Source organism: Anguilla anguilla, chromosome 18 (assembly GCF_013347855.1).
Source record: "Anguilla anguilla isolate fAngAng1 chromosome 18, fAngAng1.pri, whole genome shotgun sequence".
Classification (NCBI taxonomy): Eukaryota; Metazoa; Chordata; class Actinopteri; order Anguilliformes; family Anguillidae; genus Anguilla; species Anguilla anguilla.
The window spans coordinates 4,314,888-4,339,996 of NC_049218.1; the positions used below are offsets into that span (position 1 = coordinate 4,314,888).

Here is a 25,109-nt window from a genome sequence, read left to right on the forward strand (position 1 = left end):
ACAAGTACAAACTAGCACTGAAATCACATTTGCCTAATCAGAATCAGACAAGATGGCCGGAAACCACCGTTGCCATGGTTTCGGAAGGGCAAAGCCCCACACCTACAGCACACGGCACCAAGAGCTAGCTCTCCTCAGGGCATGGGCAGCCAAAAACAGCACACCCCGTTACCTTTCCTGATGTGCACGGCCTGATACTGAATGCCATACAGAAACCACTGAGCACAGAGAGGTCTCAGTCCATAGGCTTTCCTCATTGCTGTCTCATCTGACAATGACTTTTTGTAGGAAAAAGCTCATTTTCCTCCACCGTGAATCTTCAACACGCTCCACCATGAAGCTTCAACATGTTTCACGCACTTGCTGCTGACTGCTGGGTTTTTTTTAATTTTTTTTTTAATACACATCCTTGGGGCATTTAAACAAAAGAATTCCTGCTCAGACTTAGAAATGTATAGTAATTTATGGTTCCTCACATGCAAAGCCTCCCCGGATAGATACAATCCTAACAACACAAGCTGAATAACACTACGTGCCATGATCCCACCACAGCATAAGGTATCTAAACTGAAATAAAATACAAAATGAAGACGGCAACAGAAACATTTTGGTGTCTTCAACTTCGGAAGTTTAAAATCAGATGGGGTGGGGGCATTTAAACATTACAAACATTATATGTGCACCCATTTTTTCAATTTTTTCTTATTTCAAAATGTGCTTGTTTCTTGGAATTAATTACTGTACACATTCCTATCACTGATTGACCAATTGAATAACCAGCACAACAGTTTTACAAGGAAGGTTACCAATTGTGCTACAGAACTGGTCTGTTTTTTTGTCTGTTAACTTGTATCTTGAGAAGCCCATTTTTCTCTTCATAATAAAATATGATTACAAAGACGCCCTAATAAAATAGGGAATATTAATTTTCAGCATGTTGTCATCCCAGAGATCTGCAGTTGGTTAAGTCCCTTCATTCCTGCCACCCTTGAATCACAAAAGCTTCATAATTTCCTTGACTGTGTTGTTTGAAAATAATAATAACTGTCAAGAATGGGGAACACAAACACCTACCTACTTATTCTGATCAGCAGACCTAGGTCTTTCAGGGTCATGCACAAGAACTTTCCAATACACAAACTGTTACACAAACACATTTCTTAAAGGAAAAGGAATTAACACTATATTTAGTCTCTTAAATTGTATTGTATATATACAATGTATGTACATCATATATTATTAAAAGTACTTGTGGAATTCATTGCCATAATAGATATGTATATAGTATAACTTGTACAATAACCCAATATTATATTATATTTCTGCACACATTCAACATAAATGCCCTTTTATATATTTTATCGGAGTAATACTTTTAGAATACACCTTAAGTTTCCTTAAGGCGTGGGAGTGTTGTGTTTGTGCTCAGGACAATGCCGTGTGGAAGGGAAACAGCATCGAAGGCAGGGAATGACCTCTGTTGTACTTTGCCAAGAGCTTCTTTTGTTGAACAGACTCGGCAATCAAAACGGTATTGTTGTGTTTTTCTTTCAGAAGCTGCAAGGGGAAAAAAAAAAGAGAGAGAACATGTGACGGTAAGTCTACCAGCTTCATTACAAGGCCTTGCTTGCACAGTTCAGTGTTTTAAATCTGTGGTAGAGGGATATCATTCCACACTTTCTTCTACTCAAGCGATTTTTTAAGTAATTAAAATGGAGAGACCTATTGTACTTGTGCGAGCACATAATTTCAAACACAATGACTCAAAGTGGGCTTCAGACCAAACAAGACAGTCAGAGCACTCAAGAAAGTATGATTTATTTAATGATATGGTACGGAAGATCCAGTAATATTCCGGTTTCTATTATTATCTGCTGCTGAGAAAACAAGAAGTTCAATTTAACATGAAACCATTGGCGAGTTGGATCACGCTGGATCTCAGAAACTATAAGTAGATAAACGGAATATTGGCTTAACATGAACTCCAAGAATTCACTGCAATTATCACATTTCGTTTAAAAGAATTATTAATAATCACGAAAGCTTGTTTTTTTCCTCATTAGTTTCCCCACTGAATTATCCTCAGGAGGAACAGGAGTCTCTCAGACCCACAGAGATTTGCCCACGTATCTGGGCCGCACGACAGTGTGGTATCGAGTTTGTCTGCGCTCTTTCACTATGAGTGCTGGTGCATTAAATGTTACAGTACAGTATGATGAAGTAGGAAATGCACGCCCTGGCATACAGTTCTCTCTTCACGCTGCGCTTGTCGGATGAACCGTTCTTTTCTTTTTTCTCTCTCCGTGAAAGCGCGGTGCGGGCAGAGCCGCTGCCTGCCGGCGAGTTCTGCGTTGCCGTGACAGCAGCACCTCGGAGTAAGAGCAGACGCTATACTCACTTCCTCTCTCACGATCCTCAGCCCCTCTCTCGCCTCCTCTACCTCGGCGGCGAGCCGGCTCTTTTCGTCGAGAGACGACGCCAGCTTGCCTCGAAGTTCTAGCCGAAACGTCCCGTGAGGAAAACGAAGAAGAGGCAAACAGACAAAATTCGTTTGAAAAATGAGCACACAATTTTGATGGACTGAAATTGAATTTGAAATGAGCAGAGAAGAAGCAAACAGCAAATGTAGGAACAAACTACTGTACATCGAAAAAAGCAAATGGCTACCTAATAAAAATCTTATTTGTGTAATGATGAGCTTAGAATGAAAATTAAACCTCTATTTATTCCAAACACTACGCACTTTTTTGTTATTTCAGTAAGTGGACCTAAGCAAGTTAAGTTTAACTGGAGAAAGCCCTGGGTGACCCTACCTACAGCTGAAATGCATTGTGGGTAAAGTTAGCAGCCACCTGAGATGATATGCTGGCAGTGAGCAGTGGCATTGCAGGTGCCCGGCTGGCTCTCCTCTGGCTCCTGCTCGTCCTCGTCCTCCAGGCTGATCTCGGTAATGACCTCTGGGCCCAGGTGGGACAGGTACAGCATGCTCTTTCTCTTCAGGGACCTGTTCTGACGGTTCAGCTGGAGGGACAGGAGAGAAACGAAAAACTGCAACTTGTGATTTGTTCACAAATACGGTGCCATCTTCTATAGCCATACTGCAGCCCTCTCTCAGAACCCAAGGAAACTGATTGTGGTGATTCAGCACTTCAGTAGTTAGTCATACCATCGATCGATAAGGAGTTACACACAGACCCAGTTACGCAATCACAAATATGAAAATGCACAACATACTTATATGTATAATAATCATGGTGTACACAGAGTGTCAAGGTTATTTCTCCTTAAAACATAATTCCTGTGGTGCTCTACTGTTAACAGAACACAATCGATTTGGTGCTTTATGATAAAGTTCAATGCTAAACGTGAAGATAAATGTGAATCTATTTACTGCTGAAACTTAGAGGAAAACTTTTTTTCCCACTTGGACCCATTTTTCTGGACCACTTCCATGCTGATCGGTAATAATAACATAATAATAATAATGCTAAAATAATTTTGTCACATCTTTGTTTGTGGAGCTTTGGTCACCCCGAGAACCGCTCCACTCTGCTCTGAAATCCCCATGAAATAACCTCCCTCAAAATAGTAACTGCATAGCCTGGAGGGGGACATTCATTTATGTAATTTTCCACAGTCTGTTACCAGGCATTCCGTGTATCAGTTGACAGACTACTTTTTCCAGCGGAAGCATACATTGTTCCCAGTGGGATCTACAGCAGGCAGAGAAGTGCGCGATGCGCCGCCAAGGGAATGACTGCAGCGAGCAGCTCAACCTGCGCACCCTCTGTGCGCATGAATACAGTCTGCCGCAGCACGAGTAAGGGGGTTTCGACAGCGCAAAAAAAAAAAAAAAAAGTACTGAAAATCAACATTGTTATTGAAGTTTGGAACAGTGACTGCACACATCTATCTATTAAATACGTTTGTAGACGCCAATCAAGCTTTCGTTTGGTGGAAAACCACATTTAGAGGGCATTTTGAGGCTTGTTTCCTGGCCCTGTTAGGCTATATCACAAAGCAGAGTGGGGCGGGTCTACAGGTTACCAAAGCTCCAGAGAAAGATGTGACAAAACGACAATCAATACCAATCAGCATGGTGGAATTAGTTCAGAAAAACGGGTCCAAGTTGGGGGGAAAAAAAAACTGAAAGTTATCCTTTAAATACCCTTGCAGTAAATATTCTACATATTAACATATGAATGTAATCTGTTGAGAAAGGGGGAAGTTGATTAAAACACACGCCACTTAAATCGCCCTTGCGACACCACTCACTTTGAGAACATTGGCAAGTACTCATTACGAAGAGCACGTAAATGTGTGCTTATGGGGTTAAACAATAGAATTTGTCCAGTCGTACTGCACTTTAATCAAAGAGCAGCTGACCAGAGGAAGCCTCAGAGCAGTGGAGGAGCAGAGCAGAACTCTCAGAGAAATAAGACATCGCCATTACTGTGTGCCAGTCCACAGCACAACTCTGCTTTTAAACGTAATTGCAGTACTTTCCAGAAAATGTCTCTATTTACAGTACCGTCTGTAATCATGTTACACTGGCGTATTTCTGCAATTTCACTGATGTTCATTCCAGTAACTGAAAGAATTTTTTTTTCGGGCCGGGGGGGTGGGGTGAGGGGGGGAAGGGGCTAGTTTCAGGGGCAAAAATTTAAATCTATGTAAAATCAATAACAAAAAGAAGCTGTCCTTTCAATGTCAATTTACAGTGGCCATATATATTAATTAAAGGACACCACTAAGTAAAGACTAATGAAGCCTATCGCTGCCAGATGTAAATAAAGTACATTTCTTGATGTCATATCGGCTTTATGGTAAGAAGACGTGCCATGAAAAAGGGAACGATAAAAGAAACATTTATTAATGACATCCACGCTGTCAAATTACAGTGGACCCATTTTCCGATGGCGGATTCCCATAATGCATTTCACATGCAATCAACAATACATAATACAGAGATAAAAAAAACACTCTTTGATAATAATGTACCATTGATGAGGCAAAAAATATCTAGGAAATTACATACTCAGAGAAATCACCAGCATGCAGGCGAGCAACACCGTGCTCAGAGGTCACGATTATAAAGTCAAGGCCTTCATCTTCCTCTGTCACACGTCGGCACAAAATGTCATGTTTTGGATTGCGCTTTGATTTGACTTGTGACAACAGGGGCCCCTTTTATTACAACCCCCCCCCCCCATTTTTAATTCAAAATGTTGGGGAGTTTTAAAAAATTGATTACGGATTCCGTCGGCCTTGGGCGCTGGCAGCAAAATTACTATCGTTGGAATCACAAAACTAAATTAATAAGACACGAAGGTCATCTTGCTGTCTCATTTCTCCCCGAGCTTTTTTATTTAAACCACCAAAATGTTTTTGACAGATTTACATGTAAATGAGCAATAAACCAATACTATAATTTAGGAAGCACAGAATTTAAGATTTGCAGAGGAATGGGGGTGGGGGGTGGGGGGGAGGGAATTTAAAAATACAATTTATCGTGTCTAAAGACAGGGTCTACATATTTATATGTACCGCTTTGCTGTCAAACAAATCCAGATTTTACAAAAACTTCAGAACAATGGACAGTGCCAAGAATCTTGTCAAAAGGTCATAATGGCAGGGGGAGTACAACACAGTGGATCTTGTTGGGACAATACAAACCACTAATTATCCCCAGCTGTACCAGATTTTATTTGGAATGCAAGTAGCCAAAGCCACATGTGCCCCCCCCCCCACCACCACACCACCTCCTTATTAAGCTAAAAAGAAAATGCAGATGTTACTAGAAAATAAATGAAACGATTCAAAGCCAGAAAGGTTCATATTCACGAGAGTAGGCTGCTTAGCAGTGCTCACAATGGCTACGCAGAAGGAGGCGAGGACGGTGGAGATGGGAGTGTTGGGAGACAGCGGAGTTGGAGATAATTGCGGTGGGTGAGGTTAGGTAGAACGGGCGGGAGGGGACGACGCTCATCAGATCCTGCGCATGCAACCAGCAGCTCACGTGCATTCGAGAAGGCAAAAATACATTCATGACACCGCAGCCTACAGCTCGTCTGATCTCGGCTTTCACTCGTTCCCGCGGACAATGGCGTTCGTTCACGGAGTCGCTGCCCTCACCTTGACGATACGCATAATTAATTGTCATGATTTAACTACTGAACGTATCAAAAGGTGAAGAGAGAAAAGGTCTCACCGTTTTGATGTATATTAATACAATGTGAAGTCGGACTCAAGGACATGCCTGAATGCTTTTGTATTGCTGTTAAGGGCTTTAGATGACACTTCGATCGTTTTTTTAAAAAAGATCGTTTTTTTAAAAAAGATCTCATTTTTCACATAAATGCATAAAACTTGTCAAGCGTGTTTTGTCAGTCTCTCCGTTAAATTCACAGTTCATTAAGTTTGTTTTTTTTTTTTTAAAAAAGGGAAAAAAGACCCTAAGGTTATATGACCATATCTGAGCTACTATTCAAACACTAATAGCCAGGGTTTGGGGTCCAGAGGAACATCATACAAAGAAAATAATATGCCATATGCCAGCATAAAAAAAAATACATTACACAAAAAATAGAAATGTCAACATCTTACTTAAGACACTGCATAATCTCTACCCGGGAAACCTACCTATCCATTTTCTAGCCATAAATTCTCAGTGTAGTGTCACACACTGTTGTTATAACACTGGGCTTCATCATGCTGCCCTGCTGTGTCCACTTTGTGAAAAAAAGACCATTAAGGCATCTGAACTAACACAATCCAGGGAAAGGCAAACTACAAATCTAACATTGTAACCGTGGTTACAATGGCTGGCTGCTGTTTGCAGATGAGAAGAAAACACAGTTTTTCTTGTTTGTCCTCCTGTGTCCTTGTCCTTTCCTGTGTACTGCCTCCCCTCATTCCTCTTTTCTTAACGCTTTCTCATACACGATTACTGAAAGGTTACGAAAAGGCCATAGTTCTGTGGTCACCTGACACATTACTAACTGTGTAATTTGAGAGTGAAGGGAGTGGAGATTTCAGACGCCACGGTAACTAACTAGGCCTTGTTTGATTGGCTGCAGCACCTCTGATTCACGGTCTTCAGCCACCTTCGGTGACAGACTGCATTGTGGGAAGGAAGCTGTGCTGACTCTGCGATTTTTGGAGGACGCATGCGTTTGACCACACCGTGTCGAACTGGGGATGACGAACAACGATGCAGCAACTGGAACAGCCTACGACTGCAACTGGGTCTTCCCAAATCAGGAGGCAAAATGGGTGAAAATAAAAGCATATATAAAAAGAAGGGGAAAAAAGCTCCATCCAAGATGAAATTAATGAATATCTCATTTAAAGTGCAGTATTGATAAATAATAATGAATAGATACCTCCCGCGTCCTTTTAATTTGTCCTACATTGTGTCGTTTCTTAATTAAGCCAGAGGTCTGACGATATTCTTAGCGGTCCAAGCACAACCACAGTGACCTAATGACCGACGAGGCATTAATCTGTAATCACTTTCTGCGAATGGACCAACAGTAAACACCAGTCAGGTAATACCAGGCTAAGCTGCCTAAGGGGGCGTCTGTATAGTAATGCGCTGTCCCGTGCCTGTGATTGGTGAAGGGAAAAGTCTTACATTACATTACATTACAGGCATTTAGCAGACGCTCTTATCCAGAGCGACGTACAACAAGCGCATCAGCTCAAGGTGCAGAGGTGCAGAGGTGCAGAAAAAACACATTAGAGTGAAGTAAAGATCGTAGTGCCTGAAGAGACCACAGATCAGGACTCCAACCCTGCAGGGTAACCTGTTCAGCAAATAACTTACAGACAGTCTTACTCGCTAGGGCATCCTGATCCAAACGGTCTGCTCAACGGCCATTCGGCCGAGCCGACACACCAGAGGCAAAGGACGGCAGTGCCCCTCAAACGCTTTGATATCGGCAGGAAGAATGACCAACTGACACCCGGCTTAGCCAATACGCTGCGGGACACCACACGGGTACGAATTTCAAACGGTGTCACGGTTTCCCCAACGGGGCGTGTTCCGTAAGGGTGTAAATTAAATGCGCACAGCTGCGCTCCTGGCCTGGTGAAGATGTGCGTACGTGCGCACGCACATACACATACACAAACACGCGCGCGCATGTACGCACACACACACACACACACACACACACACACGCACACACGAACGCACACACGTACGCGCACACACATGCACGCACATACACACACACACACAGACACGCATGCACACACACACAGATGCACATGCAGACACACACACAAAGGATCAAATGCATAAATGGGGAAAACAATGTATTCATTTCATTGAAAGTCTAGCCTCAACCATTGTTTGGTTAAATGCAAAGGAATGTTTTCAGAATATTGCTATTATCACCCACAAAATGACCGACCTTGACAGACAGTGACTTTGACATGGGTCATTTAAAGAGCAATAGGTATATTTTAAAGATGTTGTTATAAGCAATAAACCAACATTAAGCAACATTTTAGAACTTTTTGATGTAATGTCCACTGTATCCAAAAAACCCACAGGATTTATTTATTAAAATGTGTTTAAAACGTTACAATTTTTCAGTTCAGTTACTTCCCACACTTGTACAGGGATATTTCATGAAGTAACAGGGGCTTCAAATCCTATGCTTGAAAAGCAGTGTCCCACAGTTTGTTGCATAACCCTCTTCTGATGACTCCCATCAAATTCTCTACACAGGAGCTCTGAACCTGCAAATGGACTTTAGCAAATGGAACTATTACAATAGCCTTTTACAAATGTACAATATTACAATAGAATGAACTTCTGAATAGGAGTCCCACATATAATTTTTTTATTTTTTTTTAAAACTAGGAATAGCTTCTAACTGGCTGTCATATCAATACCCAATAGAAAGAAGTGATTTTTTTCTGGAAGAATCTAACGTGGCCTCGGAATTTACCTTTATCCATGGAATTTATCCACTTATTATTGTTGCTATTATGTTTGGTAGTAGTACTAGTAGATGCAGTATCAGCACACAGCCTCTGTAGTAGTTGTAGTAGTAGCAGTAATACCTCACGCAACAGGAGGAAACCTCTGGAGGTATAATTTCATAATACAAACACAGATTGTTCTGACCCGGAACAATCTAGACAGCACATATAACCACCTCCCTGAAGGACCTGGATCATCTGATGTAAAAACTCGGAGTCGTTGAAAAAGTTTGTTAAAAAGTTCTCACGCACCTTGGTAGCGAGAGCCTCCGCGGTCTGCCTGCAGGACTTCTCGATCTCCAGGCTCTCCTGGATGACGTTGACTTCCTGGATGACCATGCGGGAGACTTCAGGGACAGACGAGAGGAAAGTTTCCCGTTTAGAAAGTGCCCGTATGACAGCTCACACGTTTAAAACAACAGTCAAAAAAACAAAAAAACAAACTGGTGCTAATCGCTGTGTGGTGCATAACCAGATTCACTGGATTGTCCAAGAAATTAGATATACGTCATGAAAAGACGAGTGTAAAACTGGGCCAAAAGGCAGCCAATGAGAGGCTGCACTCCGTGCCCAACGACAACCATCTACTGGACACCTGGGAGACTCATTCTGAAACTGCTCCAGCTGTTAGGTCTCTTTACCTAATCATTTTGGCAGCCTGTACCTGTATGGAAACAGCCATGTCAATCATCCTAGTGGTGACAGAAAAAGCTATCAAATACGCCAAGTCAGGTTGCTTTATTGTCGCAACAAAACCCAAAAACAGGAAACAAAGAGGGGAACAAAAACATTGACTGATCCTGCACGAACTGGAAAAACTGTCAAGGTTGGATTTGCAACCTTCAAAGGGATGTTTGCCTTCACAAATTTCACCCCAAGACAGAGGCATAGCAGGCCCTTACTTCACAATAGGCCGAATGGATATAGCAAAACACAGGCTGGGCTGACTACCAATCAACCTCAGCTGTGCATGTCTGAGAGGTGAGGTTGCTGCTGTCCGTGGTGCTGAAGCACTCCGAGGCTGTGTAAAATGGCCGCCCTGTTCCACCCCTCTTGGCACTTCCTGGAAGTTATTTCAGAAGCTCTGCAATACATCTATTCATGGTAACTAAGTTAAAGACCCTATGCAATCAAAATCAAAAAAAAAATTTAAAGTTATACATAAATTAAGATGGTCAGTAATTAGCAGGAATTTCAGAAATCAAATCATTGTGTTTTGCATTGGACAGCGAAACCATTTGATTGGTTCCAAACAAGTCAGTGATTGGAAAACCGTTGTAGCTCCACCCAGGAGGTTGATAAAACCTCATAGTCCCATCGACAAGAATTTATTTCCCGTTCCAATGCTTGACATTTTGTGATTTTATGCAGTAATTACACATTTCTCTGTTCATAAAGGGCGATACTTTATGTTGTTTTTCTGATGTCCTTGAAAACAACACAGGAATAGGTGTACAGGTCTCATTGATGAAAGCCCCAAAATGAATAACAGGTGTTATAACAAATAAAGGTTAATAAGTTGTAACTCCGCTGTCCTTTAATTTTAACAGGGTAATGTTTCAAACGGTCCTTACAGACCTTGGACCAAAGTGTTTCTTTCATTACTTTGTCATTGATAAATAAAGGAACAATGTTTGAACTGCATCAAGTGAGAGTTTATAGATTTTTAGGCACCACAAAAGCTAACAATTGCTTAAGGGTTGCTCAGAAATGGACTGCTCCATAAGTACTCGATGAATTCCACCTGCACAGGTGAGCACTTAATTTTCTTTCACAAAATTCTATTTACCATCAATTTCAAATTGTATTTTCAATTTCCAAACAGCGAAATACCAGAAACAGCTATCCTCTTCAAAACTGAAGTGAACAGACTATACACCAACTACAGCAGAATTACAGTTTGAAAATGGAGAAATAGCTGGACAGGAATCGACCAGATATCATCCTATTGCAACTTTTGGAAATTAGACTCAAAAAGGATGATTTTGAACTTAACAACGAAGTCTACCTACACACCTGTGGCACGACCGTGGGGAGGTTTGCACCCACATATGTAAATACAGTATCCACCTGAATGACTGGGAGGGAATTGCTTTGGTAAGGTGTCCTATACAACCCACACACTACTTCAGATATTTAGATGACATGGGCGGCAGGGACACACAGCTTAGAGGACCTCCACAACTTCATTGAGATAGATTCCACACATCATAGAACAATCACCAGAGATCCCTCATTCATAAAGACACACTGATTAGACAATAGGGTTTGTTTTAAGGTCAGACACATACATTTCTACACAAAAATAGTCTCCACTCAAAATACACATTCAAATGTTTCCACAAAAAATTCAAGGAGGCCACAAAAGTCCCATTCAAATCACTAAAAATGAGGGGTTACTCCAGGACTTTCCTAGGGAAAATCAGGTCACCCTTCTTGGACATAAAACCACAAGACACACAGAAAATCACACCTCTCATCATCACTTGCTCCAGATTCATCTAGGCAGCAAACCAAAAAAAAAAAAAAAAAGTAGTTTTTTCTTTTCACAAGAAAACTACAAAACAAGGGCATCCTCCAAAGCTTCAAGGTGATTTTGGAAAACAAAAACCAGAAGGACCCTCTGGTTGAAGTAAGCTTCCAAAGTAAGCCTTACATAACAAAACAAGGAACAAACATTTAAAACCAAAAAACCAAGACAACATGCCTAATCAAACAAACATTAACAACCAATTCCAGTAACTGTCATAAAGTGCAAACATGGTGACATAAGATATGTGGGGAAAACAGGCAACACAATTTAGGGCAAGATTAACACACACCATGAAAAAAATCAGAGGGACACCCACACACACCTAGTTTCTCACTTCTTTAACCATGGACTTGCTGTATTGGAAATATTGGACCTACAAATAAAGCCAAATTTACCACCGGGAGACAGAAAGAGCACAAAGTTCCCCTGAGGGTCTGATAATTCATAACTGCCATACATAAAATGAGAGAAACATCAGGGAAAGAAATCTGTCCTCCCAAATACTGCAGATAAACTGAACAGCTAGTGTAAACTTTCCTTTCCCAAACGATTCAAACAAGGATGCAGTATAATGAGTGTAGTGCTGCATCTCACCAATTAAAAAATTTTGATCATCCAAAAACAAAGACTAACCTTTGCCCAAAAACCTTTCCTGAACACAAACCTAAATCTTGCCTCAACCCTAACTGTAACCCAAACCATAATACTAGCTGAGCCTTAATTTGAAACTTAAAACCTAATCTTAACTCTAGTCCTAGTAGTTTTTGTAAATATCTCATTTTCATAAATACCTCATTTTTACATTTTTCAACAAAAAATGTATTTGACGTAATTTATTTTGATGAATTTCACTGAAAAAATATATAAATATATATATATTTTTTTACAATATCTCATATTTTATCATGTTCATCCTCTGTCCCCTTAAATGCACAAGAGCCATAAAACTACAGGCTTCTAAACTATGCTATAAATTATGCAATCTTAGGCCAAGAAGAACCCTAGATTTGGCTATTTTTGTCTTCATTTCCCAGAATAGCGGAATTAAATGTCTATCAAACAATGTCTGTTGTCTATCAGTCTACTAAAGCCTAATAATTATTGGAGAGGAGGAGGATTTTTGGCACCCAATAAAAAAAGAGTACTCGAGTAATACAAGGACCAATCATCTTGTCATCGTGTCCAGAAAATCGCAAAATGTCCTACCCCTAACTTTGAACCTTATTTTAACTTCTGTCCCGGTTTCAAGGGCAGGTGTGACTGCACACAGTTCATTTTCTCTACCGGGCTTTCGCAACCCAACAGCGGATTCAACGGCAAGAATTAAACTGGAAAAATAATCATTGCAGTCAGAGTGACACAGGGTGCCGAAGTACGAACTCAATTAAATAATGAAATGCATAATCTTGTTTTACAAATCCGAGGTTCATAAAAAAAAGAAACATCTTGTTAAATCTGGAAAGACACACTAAATGCTCTAAACCTTGACATTATTTGCTGCCTTAATCACAAACCAGAGCCCAGAAGAACAGCCTTACTGCCACTTAACTAATTAGCCATTGTGGTTGGAGGGGGGGAAAACAGGAATTATCGCCGCGGCGACGGGCCTTCCCCTCCGAGTGACACCCAATTAAAAGTTGATGAACGTCGACGCTCGCGATATCAAAGTTCCTTCTGCGTCCCCCCCCCCCCACCCCCACCCCCTTCTCCCTGTCAGTCATTAAATAGCACTTAACTGCCAGTCGCGTACACCGCCGCCCCTGCCTCGCCAACACCACCCCACCCCACTCCACCCCACCCTCTCACGGGCGCAGTAATGCCCCCCCCTCCCATCCCCCCCCCACCCCACGCACTCTAAAAAAAAAAAAAAAAAAAAAGCCCAGGATGCCTTGAACTAAATGACATGTTAATTGTAATTACTGGTAGGCATGGTAAATAAACAGGGCTGGAAGTGAAAAGTGTACGAACGTGAGCGAGCGAGAGAGAGAGAGAGAGAGAGCGGGGTGGGGGCGAGGGGGGGGGGGCCTTCGACACGTCAGAATTGGCAGTCTTAATTGTAAGTTTCGGCCTCCCCATCACTCCATCCAGAGGCTGCTGTTTTTTTTTTCCCTACCCCCCCTCCCCAGCTCCCCCCCTCCCCCCCCCCCCGCCCCCCCCAGGGAAGACAGTGATTACCCCTGTGCCGACGTGCCACATAATGGTATCAGAGCCGCCGACGGAGCACTGAATTAAATTGTATCTGCCGCGGCGCAGGAGCCTTGATGAAGGGGCAGATGCCTTTGTGGTGTTATCATTATAACACAATGGTCATGTTGTCATCAACCTTGCCATCGCCAATTGAAAAGACATGATTGTGTGTTGAGGCTTTTTCTCCCCCCGTCGTTTGCTGTGAATAGAAGCAATTTTCCAAGAGCTATGAAATCACGTAATAGGTCCTAATATGCAGCTGCCTGGCATCGAATGGCAGCTCCCATTAAAGTGGAAGTCTCACACAATATGTGTTTATGGCTGAAGAACAAATGGGTGCTGAGCAAAGGCCAAGTTTATTCAGACACAAATCCTGCGTTCCACTTCATCAAATAATTGCCTTTTTTTTTTTTTTTTTTTTTTCCTTTTTTTAAAAATAAATTTTTAAAAAACTGTATTTTATGACTGGAGCCCAGACATTGTTGCACTTCTGAAGAAAAAAAAAAAAAAAAATATGAAGATTAAACGCGAATGTATTTCTTTGTTGCGCCGCAAAGTTAAAGGGGTTTGGATTCAAAACATTTGTTCGTAACGCACCGCGACGGAAACGGATAAACATGCACTTCAACAGCTTTTGGGTGTGAAAGCGTTTCTCAGTCTACAGACAGGGGTCTCTGGGTCATGATCGTTCCTTTCCCTCCGCAGAATTAACTCAAGGCTCAGGCAGAGCGTTGCTGAACGACCACACAAGAGTAACCCACAATGTAAATTTGCTGAATTGTTAACGTATCCTCGACGCGCGAGCAGTGCCACAGCCCCATTGTCATTTCTGCTGTAGTGTGAAGGCGGCGAGGAACTACGGCTGTAACCACTTCTGCTTGAACTACGAGAAAGCACAGCAAATGCCAGCACTGGAATACACACAGCTTCCCCTAAACGGTCACAACAAACCAGGTTAAATCATTTGACTAACAAGTTTCCTAAAAAAACCAAGTCAAATACACTATGGGTTAGATTATTGTATGAGTTTTTAATATATTTATTAGGAAGTATTTCAACGTTAAGATTATACAGCTTCTTCAGACAGACTAGAAATAAGCCTGTAATTCTATAAAATGGGACTAGATGGGTAACTGAACAGGTCATGAACCTGGAAGTGCCAGAAGCCATTGCTCCAATTCAAGCTTCTTAAACAGATCTGTTATTATTGCCAATGCAAAAAAGTAAGCAATTAGCAGAGACATTTATACATACTTATCAACTTATCATCGATTAAAAAAATAACTGAAAAAAAAAAAAAACAGTATATATGACTGCATGTTGGGTGTGTCTAAAATCAGCAAAAAGAGAGCAAGGAAGCAGGGTAACGAACAGGAGATGTGATAACCTCTCTGCCTGTCATCATTGCAACTCCATCTGTACACACTCCAATGCAGTTAGTCAAGCTTATTCCGATTAACCCCATAAAGATTTGGCATTTTTGTAATCCTCAAATATTTACAAAGCAAAAATCCTATTTTTCCTTTTCCCCATTCATAACAAATAGGTCTGACATCTACAGAAATTAAAAAGGTCATATTTTAAAAACTATTAATTTCTTGCTTTGTATCATTTGTTTAGCTGAATAATTACTCATGCCTAGATGTTTTGTGATTGAAGCTTTCAATAATGTTCTGTCATCTCAGGGCCCCCCTGGCAGCTCCCTAGGGCCCCCTTTTGGGCCCCTGGCCACCCTGTTGAGAACCACTGCTTTAAGACACAGCTAGAATCATCCCTCACAGTGCGAGTCAGTACTGGGCTTCCGTATTAACTACTTTCCCATTCAGCTCTTCTTGACCAATAGTTCTCAGCCTCTCTGATATCAAAACACACACTTTACGACATTTCAATACTCATAGCTTTGTTTTTTTTTTTTCCAGTAGCTAACCGTAACCTAACACGCAACAGACACATAAGGTATAATCTCAGTTCACAAATGTTTACATGCAGTGAATAGTGTGACTGGAGATTTTCCTGACCTATCTGCTCGGGAAAGGAAATGAATGCGTTGCAACCTGTGCTGTGAGCCATACAAACCAGGTCCCGCTCTAACAATGGTGAGTAAGCCAGCACCATTTGCGGTGGGTGCGCCGTGTACACAAGGGCAAGGTTGTATGCCTCGCACAGAGCACGCAGTTCAAAGTTCACCGAGGACTCCCTTGTTTATTTCCCCCAGTAAAGTACTTAAAAGAAGCACGAGAAACCTGTACACATGACTGTGTCACCCACCTCAGCTGTGCTGTTCAGACTCCGTTTAGTAGGCATGTTGAATGCAGGATGGGAAACACTAAGTCACAGAGGACTACGCAGACAGGAAGACGCTCACCTCTCTGAAACTCCTTCAATTTCCTCACGGCATTGTCTCGTTCTTTCTGTAGTCTTTCACACTGTAACGGCACAACGAGGGAAAACAGTTTTATTAATATATTTCAAAGCGTTTTGCGAATTTCAGTCAGAAAACGTGGTCCTTTCTTCCTCCTTGGAATTCTTTTCATCTGCATGACAACACCGGCTGTGGAGAAAGAGGACATTTCCTCACTGCCTAACTTAACTGACCTAACTGGTCATAATTAGTCTTTTTCTAGTATTTTAATGCAGCCGCAGCTTAAGCTTCTCTCAATTAGCTAGGTTTCATTTTTATTGCATACCTGTACATAGTTATAAACATATGAAATACAAACAGTGTAATCTAGAGTTTTTTTTTTAGCATGCTAACCTTGTAAATTCATTCTATTTGACTGCAATGCTTGCTAAAACCAGTGATTCTGTAGCAAAAAAAGTAAGTAAAAAAATAGTTTTAAACTCAATGAACCTGACAAATGGCAATAAAAAGTGAACAAACGGACAATTTAACACAAACAAATAAAATAATAATGAAATTCTGCGCAATGACAACCCATTCAACACGTGCAGCAGCATAGTTGTAATGCAGTGACTATCTGATAATTAAAATAGACATTACACACTATGAGAAATTAGTGAAGCAAATTAATCAAAATGAAACAATAACTGTGCCATTCAAAACAATAATCACAAAACTGTGCTATTCAAAAAGGTGGCAGTAGGAAAAATGTCAAATAAATCAAATGATATGGTGTGATACTCTGGGAGCACAGCAATTCACCATCTCTTCTGTTACCATGGCAGAGAACCCACTGCAATTGTTTGTCGAAAAATACCCTAAGAAGAAGCAATGTAAATGACCTAATTAGTCATGGTTTAAGAGTAGGTAGCAAAGGTGTGGGAAACTATTCAGAATTCTGAATTTAGAAGATTTATAATTGTGTCCCCTTTTGGAAATTTTACATAAATTTAAAAATGTATTGTATTAAATGATTCTTTAGAATTTATTAGAAACAGCATGCAATGTGGGTTTAAAATGGAATGCTACTATGTGGAATTACTGGCAAAATGTAGCTATGCATTTCTCAGCTTTTGTGTCTAAGAGCATATTTATTGTGTCCACGCAACATATTTTTATCGCTGTTTGGTGCATTTGAAACTGCTGCTAGGTGACATCTTGTTTAAGGCACATTTTGGGTGTGTGGATGGGCCCAGTGTGGTGTCGAATATGACCCATGCCTGAGCCAACCGTGGCCTGCAGGGAATTGCTACAGCCAATCACGTAGAGGGAAGTGTCTCTGGACATTGTTTTCAAGAACTCTGGAAAATGTCCAGTGGCAGCCCTCTAAATGAAGCCAGAAATTAGCAGCACAGATTTGCTTTACTAAATATAGACAATGATATGCGCCTCAAAGTAAAAAATAAATAAATAAATAAATTTTAAAAGTGGAACATGAGAAGTAAACATGTTCATATTCAACCACTGCCGTGCCGTAGTTTGTGTGGGATTTAAACAGCTGAATGCGATCCCTCTCACTATGGACTGTGATGTCATAATTCCACCTAGAACACTGAGCACTGTGGGACAACCATCATGTGACCATGTGACCATGTGACTGCTGCCCACAGCCTCACAGCCCACACAATGTGGTAATGGCTGATGCCAGCAGAAGCTGTTAGAAATTCCAAACTTCGACTGCCTTTATAAATAAATGATAAACAAGCACCCGTGTTTTTTTTTCTTCCAATCATCTCCTCACCACTCCGTCCTCAAGACCTCCTCGTTATCAATATTTTCACCCTGCCAACAGCAATGCATCCTAGTCTGTGCACCTGAGCTCTAATCATTATATCATTAACTGCGCTGTCAAACAGTAGTTTGTGTGTAAAGCTGGCTTCCTGACACAAGAGTTCCTGATGGCAACGCTTATTACAAGTTAGACGACAAGTGTCGACTTGTCATGAAAGCCCTGGCTTGTTTCATCAGTATAAACATACAACAGACTACGCTGGCAAAACCTGACATCCTCAAAACAAAAATAATGTAATGGAATGCAACTCAACGGAATCTGTCGCAATGAAAAAGCCTGTGATCACTGACCTCCACCATGGTTCTCTGATGGTCTTCTTGAAGCCCTTCGTACTGCTGGACGGCTGTTGAAACACAGACACTCATCATTGATCTGTGATCATTCATGTTCACAGTCACTCTTTGCTATAGGCGAGAGGAAAACACCCAACATGCACTCTCAAGGGAAAAAAAAAAGTTTTCTGCATTTTTTAAATGCAGAACTTCTCTGTGGAACATATTTTAACATCAGACAAAATCCCAAACCGATGCATGGCTCACATTTGAGGAAGTTTCTCATGACTATGTCTCACCACAGGGTAAAAAAAAATAGCACATTAGGGCATTGCTTACCGAGTAAATCCTGCTGCAAAAGTTAAGACCTACGATGTGGATTTCTATTCGAGTTTTAGCATGTAAAAATACAACACGGTCTCAGTAACACGCCTCAGTGTCGCAGAATGGGAATGGACCTGGATGTGCGACATGCAGTTACACCTCCGTTAAATGTGATGTTCTGCATGTGGGTAATGAAAATACATGCCAGGATCCTTCAGCGGGAGGATAAAATGTGTTCAGTGAAAATCCTTGGGAACAGAATTTGATTGTCTATCAGAATCTGGGCATTGTACTGAAATTGTTAAAAAAGAAAGAAAGAAAAAAAAAGAAGCCCAACAGGGTTCTGGAGTTGCTACAAGTTAAGGACATAGCAATATGCATTGAGTGTGAATGAAAGGAGGCTACATTTAAGTTACATAAAGTCTTCAGGCCACCACATAATGAGATATTTTTACGTTTAAAAAAAAAAAAATTGATACGAAACAAATTGGTTCCTGGCATGAAACGTAAAAGTCACAAGGAAAGACACTTAGTTTATTCAGGCTCAGCAAAATATTAATTTTAAAATTCATAAAACAAATGAACATAGATAGTTATCCTGTTGAGTTCAGTAAGCAGAACAAGAGGGCAAAGATGGATTAGTTCAGCAATTTCTGCAGTGAAAAATCATCTTTTTTCCGTTGTGATTTAATTTGTTCTTTTTTTATTATTCTCTTCAGTATGTGGCAGTAAATTATGCTGGAAATAAGATTAATGCTTACAGTCAAACTTGCTTGTTAGGCTCATAACCTACTGGGACTATGGGCATGACCAGATTGACACTCTTAGACAAGATAAGTCTACTAACTTCCAGGGATTTTCCAAATAAAAGCATTGTAATGTCTTTTTCTCTCAAAGGGACTGGCCTTTGAGAGCTCTGCAATCACCGGATCTCCTTTGCCTTCATATTTAGTCTCATTAAGTCGCAGGACATGGCCAAGAAATATCATGAAACAGTGCTGCATCGGTTGTTGTCGTTTTAAATCATTTCTCAAAAGCAAAAAAACAAACAAAAAAAAACAAACAAACAAAAAAAAAAGAATAAATTACAGTTTAGTTCTAAATGCAGTACAAACTGTGTCCAAACTGATATGTGTTTATTTCAGCTAATGGGACTTGTGGTAAGCAAACTAAGCTTGGCCTGGTTAAACACGCTCTGCAGTGCAGATTGCAGCTGTCATTACTGGTATTACTAGTTTAGTGGTCGCAGTATTAGTAGTAGCAATTTTGTTGTGTGCTGCTACAGTAAACATCAGTTGTAACTTATTTTTAAACCAACTTAATTAGTGGTGCCTGCCTAGTTGACGCCCTGATCTGAACAATCTCTTAAAGCAATCTACTCTGCTGATTTTAATGTAACGAGACACATTCTTTACGAAAGTAGCCTGCCATCACCGTGGGTGAAGACACGGTCAGGTACCTTTCATTCAAACTTTTGAAACCAAAAATTAAAATGCTATATGTACCACACTCCCTCGACATTAAAATCTGTGCGACTTTATTTACACTGCCAGCAGCATGACGAAGTTTAAACCGAATATCCCGCATGCGCATGGGCATACTGTGCACACATCTACTTTTTGTCATTATCCGTACATAGGAGACATACAGTACACAATTTTTCCAGGCACCGAATTCGCGCATAGAATAATAAATCTACGTCACTGAACTGAGCCCGCAAAACTTGATCATTCATTCCTGTATGCTCCGAGTCTGAAGCATAAAGAACGAGACGTTCGTTATCTATGTGACCCAGATGAAGCACGTTCACACATGTCCGTACTATGTGGTTTGGAAAAGTGCTATAGTCTGCAATGTGCTTTGGCACCTTTAGCAAGACGACAAACCCTTAATTCGACTTGTAGTTTCACAGACTTATTTTTTAAAAGTGCGTGGGTTAGCCTACTCTATCAACATAATTACCATTGCACGAAGTGTTCCATCTTACCTCGCATTTCGTGTCAAGACATTTATGGCAAAAACATTGCTACGTGACGTTTTTGATTTGTGGCGCTCAAAGTTTAGTAGTGGAGTGGAAGGAACCTATATTCCTCAACAAATCCTGGGCTGAAACGTGAAGCATAGGTTCTTACCTTGTTGCGATAACTCCGTAATGATTTTCATTTGTTTTGATTCTTTGACCCCCGCCATTTGAAATACAAAGCTCTGAATGCCAACTATGAATGCCCCCCGAGTGTAACAGGAAGTGAAACTTTGACTCACCTGTGTGCACCTCTGGTGGAGACGCAGTCGCACTCATTAAACGGCAATTCGAGATAAAACCGTTTGTTCTGAACTTGAACCTGGGGCGCAGTAAGTAGGAACATTACTTTCAACAGTTTTCCTCGACGAATTAAAATAAGTTGTTTTTTTTGTATTCTGACTGAGGCAGCGACAGATACATTATGTCGTTCTTTAACGTAGTGTTAAAAAAAAAGTTTTGCCATTTCGGTTACCTGTGTGACATGATAGCCTACCGTACGTACACGTACAGTACATCAGTAGTGAATACAAATGCAACTTCGTACAGCACATTCAGGGCAGTAGCAATGCAAACACGAGGCTATCTTCTAAACAACACATAATGCCTTTTTTTTTTGCTGAAGAATAAACGTAAGAAGGTGAACTTGTCTACAGTAAGACAATTTTATTAAAGGACAGTTAACCGAATCAACGCTAGGACACAGAAAGGAATGCTTAGTAATCCGTTTAGAGTACACACTACATAAACTATAACACATATTGTAAACGTTTCTTAATTATGTCTAAACACACACACTGGATTCCAGCAACAACGGCCAAAGGGATAAGATTAGAGACAGAATAACAGCAAAACACAACAGCAGCAATCGTGCCACAACAGACTGCTCACAAAACGAAAGTCCTTCCAAGTCATCTGTTAAATACTTCTGTCGTTCCCCCCGCTTATTCTTTATCCAAAAAACAAAACCTTGTTTAACGAATTATTATTATATGCGATTTTACATTTAATATAAATATTTTAGTTGCTTTTCAGTGTGGAAGAGATTGCTGGGTTTTTTTTTCAAGCTAGCAACAATATGTGAAAGCACTGGATGGCAGCAATTTCTCAAAACAGATTTTTTTTCTGAACATTATAATAAAACATTATAATAAAAACCTTACTTTAGTAAAACAATAAATGCATTTGTTACCTTTACAGTGGACAAGAATGCTTTTGATTTTTCAAAATATGCATTATTTGTGTATAAGAATTGCAGGTGGTATTGTCTGGGCGAAACAACAGAACCAAAAAAACAGAATTGTTGCACAAAACAGTTGGAAGAATTCTTTAAATCAACAGGACATTATCCATCAATGCAGAAGAAGTGAAAATATATATATTAATTCCCTTTAAAATTGCACACTTATTTGGTGTGGGACAATGACAGTTCCCTCCAGCATTAAAATAATACCTCAACAAGTTACCAGGATTGTCCAGTGGTTTAAAGGTAAAGTTTACAGCCTGAAAAATATGTCACACACACACACACAAAATGTTGGTCAAACCCACACACAATTTTTTTTTTGGAAACGGGACACGAAACAGTACGTCTACAGAGGGAATGGACAGAGGATATTGCTCTGTTCTTTAGTGGGGGGGGGGGGGGGGGGGGGGGGGGGTATGGGGGGGGAAGAGCCCCTTTTTGGTCGTTCGCCGAATTCCCAGAATGCTTCAGTGGCGGGCAGCAGACTCCCTCGGGTAGAACTCGGCCAGGGTGCTCTGGGGGATTCGTTTCAGCATCTCTTTGGGGAAGATTCGGAGCAGCTGCCAGCCGATGTCCAGGGTTTCATAGACTGTCCTGTTGTCATAGGGACCTGGAATTGGATTGGGGGTGGGGGGGGTGGTGGGGTGGGGGGGGGGGTAATCCACAAGATCAACAGTTATATCCCACGGCTCTCCTCGGGACAAGCTTCCTCATGCTGCAGCTGACCAGACGCATAAACCAAACAACAGCAACGCGTTAGGATGAGGTAAGCAAGAAGTACCATAAAGTGAGAGTACTACTAGAAACGGAGACTATAGATAGATGGACATTTAGTAACATTTAGCTGGTCAATGCGATTAAACTTTCAAATCAAAAACCTGAGTTTAATATAAAATGAGGAACAGAAGATGTTTCTGCAGGTTCTGACATCACAGTTTAATGGGAAAGTTAAACTTTCACTCAACAAAGAGAAGGAAAATAACTGTTGGCTGTGCAGCGTATTCCCACATAACCTCTCCTGTGTCCCTCTTCCCCTCTCTCACCCACTCACTCTCTCACACACATGCAAAAGTCTCTGCAAAGATATGTATGCTGCCTGTGATACTGATGGCAGCCAGTCTTAGTCGCTACCATTTATACTGAAAGGTAGGGTGACCCATTTCTTCAGTCCGTCCTTTTTATAATTGCATAACTGCATCAAGTTGCGGGTGTGACGAGGTTCAATTGCCGCACTGGTCTTTGAACCATATTGAAAACAAAGATATCTCAAGCAAACTAGCTAACATACGTAAACAAAGTATTTGAAATCCCACTCTTGCCATTTCAATCACTTCAAGTGTGTATGTGTGTGATTTGTGTGTGTGTGAGCTGAGGCTTATAAGTGCTCTGACAGCAGACATGATATCCATGAAGGCCAGCCTCTCAACTACGGTTTCTAATGAAATGTTAAGAGGCCCAGCTGACATGAACTTTATCAGTGACACATAGAAATCCCACTGAATCACTGAATGGTGAAGTGAACTACATTTAGACACTAATTTCACCTGTTTTTTGTTTTCTTTCACCAACTGTCGCCTTTTAAGTACATATTTTCATTGAAATAATGTCCAATGAGGATGACTAAAAGCACAAGTGGTTACACAAAAGGCTTGGAGTGAAAACATTTTCCTGAATTAACTTTTAAAGTATATAAACAGCAAATATCACAGATGCAACAAAGTTACCAAGCTATAATTACTTCTGAAATAATAAGTAATTTAAAAAAATAGTTTATAAGGTCAAATGATGAATCAGGCTAATAATTTTACTGGACTACCGTACAGCACAGCAGTGTAAATTTCTGATCAACACAAGCAGTATCTCCAGCAATGTACTATCAATTATGCAATATCTGAAATAGGCAATTCTTCAAAATTGACCTTTTTTACATTTGATAGGGGAAAACAGCACTTTACACAACATTTAGCATTTCCGTACAATGGACTGTTTCTGCTGTCATGCCAATTATGCCAGTTCTGTACGCAATTTCAAAAGTTCTCTGTGAACACGAGGCAAGCCCCTTGCTAAAAAGGTAAGAATGTTGGATTAATATGCAAAAATATGTAAGCAGCCCGTGAATCACCTCAGTCCTTTCTTATATCATGCATTGTGTACAACAGCTGAAGAACAGATTAATTTTATTGCTTACCTTGTTTTTAGCAGAAGGATGCAAATTCATAAAAGAAGCTAAATTTTAACATCTGTATATTGAGCTAAGACATTGTTTCAGTGAGAAGCACGTGCTAAATGATCGTTTGAATGTGAACCACTGGACAGTATATGAGAGAATGGCTTTGTGAGAATGGTAAAAAATGGTAAATGGACTGCATTAATATAGCACTTTTATCCAAAGCACTTTACAATCGATGCCTCTCATTCGCCAGAGCAGTTAGGGGTTAGGTGCCTTGCTCAAGGACACTTTGACACGCCAACCCTCCGACTGCCAGACAATCGGTCTTACCTCCTGTCAAAAGTCAAAAGACAAATGCGATTGTGTACAACAACGCATGCCGTATTTCCACATACTCTGGGTTCTCTCCGTTACCTTGAGCAATGAAGTTCTTCTCAAACTTCTGCAGGAACTCCAGGTAGAGCAGGTCGTCTGAGGTGAGCGCCTCCTCTCCCACCACAGCCTTCATGGCCTGAACGTCTTTTCCGATGGCGTAGCAGGCGTACTGCAGAGAAACCATCGATTCGGTTGCACTTTCTGCCCTCTGAATTTCTCAGAAAAACTGCCCTTTTGCCAGTCTGCTCTGAAATTGTGTTGCTTGGAAATGAATTTTTTTCAAACCTCTATGGAAAACAAATACTTGTCCAATACTTGGTGACAGTTGTGAAATTCTGCTAGAGTAGACACATTTTGCTAGGTTAATTTTTAAAAAAAAATCTTTATCACAGACAATGACAGGAGTTTTTCCAGATTCACTTGCATGGCCTTTACCCCTTCACTGTTGAGAAACATTTCTCCACATCAATGACTTGTGACTTGCTCAAAATAACACACAACTGGACAGGTTACTACAACATCTTGCCAATATGATTCACCCACACACTTCCAGATGACGCCCAATGTCAAGTGTAATGCTACAGGTGTCTCAAACCTGAGTGGTTTCTGTTCAACTGGCAGCCATTTTAGGACTTGGAATCAAAAGTCTGTGAACTCTGAAGCAAATCAGTGACTTAAACGAATCACTCAAGTGCTGAAACATTCTATTTTAACTATACCATTTGGTCTTCTACTGTTCCTGTTAGCTTTCACCTCAGCTGTAACCTGTTCAACCCATTTTATTTGCTGCCT

The 25,109-nt window shown here is 40.7% G+C and overlaps 2 protein-coding genes across 4 annotated transcripts in view; both read right to left on the bottom strand.

The window, feature by feature from the left end:
- Positions 1-20,933, bottom strand: part of shtn1 (shootin 1) — a 40,224-nt gene extending 19,291 nt beyond the window's left edge. The window contains exons 1-7 of one of the 2 annotated variants that reach the window (XM_035400235.1): positions 20,769-20,933; positions 18,201-18,253; positions 16,083-16,143; positions 9,250-9,344; positions 2,853-3,021; positions 2,399-2,496; positions 1,476-1,557 (exon numbers count right to left, since the gene is read on the bottom strand). In XM_035400235.1, coding sequence (XP_035256126.1) covers positions 1,476-1,557; positions 2,399-2,496; positions 2,853-3,021; positions 9,250-9,344; positions 16,083-16,143; positions 18,201-18,253; positions 20,769-20,805 — 595 coding nt within the window. In that variant the 5' untranslated portion in view covers positions 20,806-20,933. The other variant, XM_035400234.1, reaches the window with a different exon arrangement.
- A 234-nt stretch (positions 20,934-21,167) lies between these two features.
- Positions 21,168-25,109, bottom strand: part of atp6v1ba (ATPase, H+ transporting, lysosomal, V1 subunit B, member a) — a 44,569-nt gene continuing 40,627 nt past the window's right edge. Inside the window, exons 13-15 of one of the 2 annotated variants that reach the window (XM_035400237.1) lie at positions 24,357-24,486; positions 22,200-22,382; positions 21,168-22,169 (exon numbers count right to left, since the gene is read on the bottom strand). In XM_035400237.1, coding sequence (XP_035256128.1) covers positions 22,240-22,382; positions 24,357-24,486 — 273 coding nt within the window. In that variant the 3' untranslated portion in view covers positions 21,168-22,169; positions 22,200-22,239. The other variant, XM_035400236.1, reaches the window with a different exon arrangement.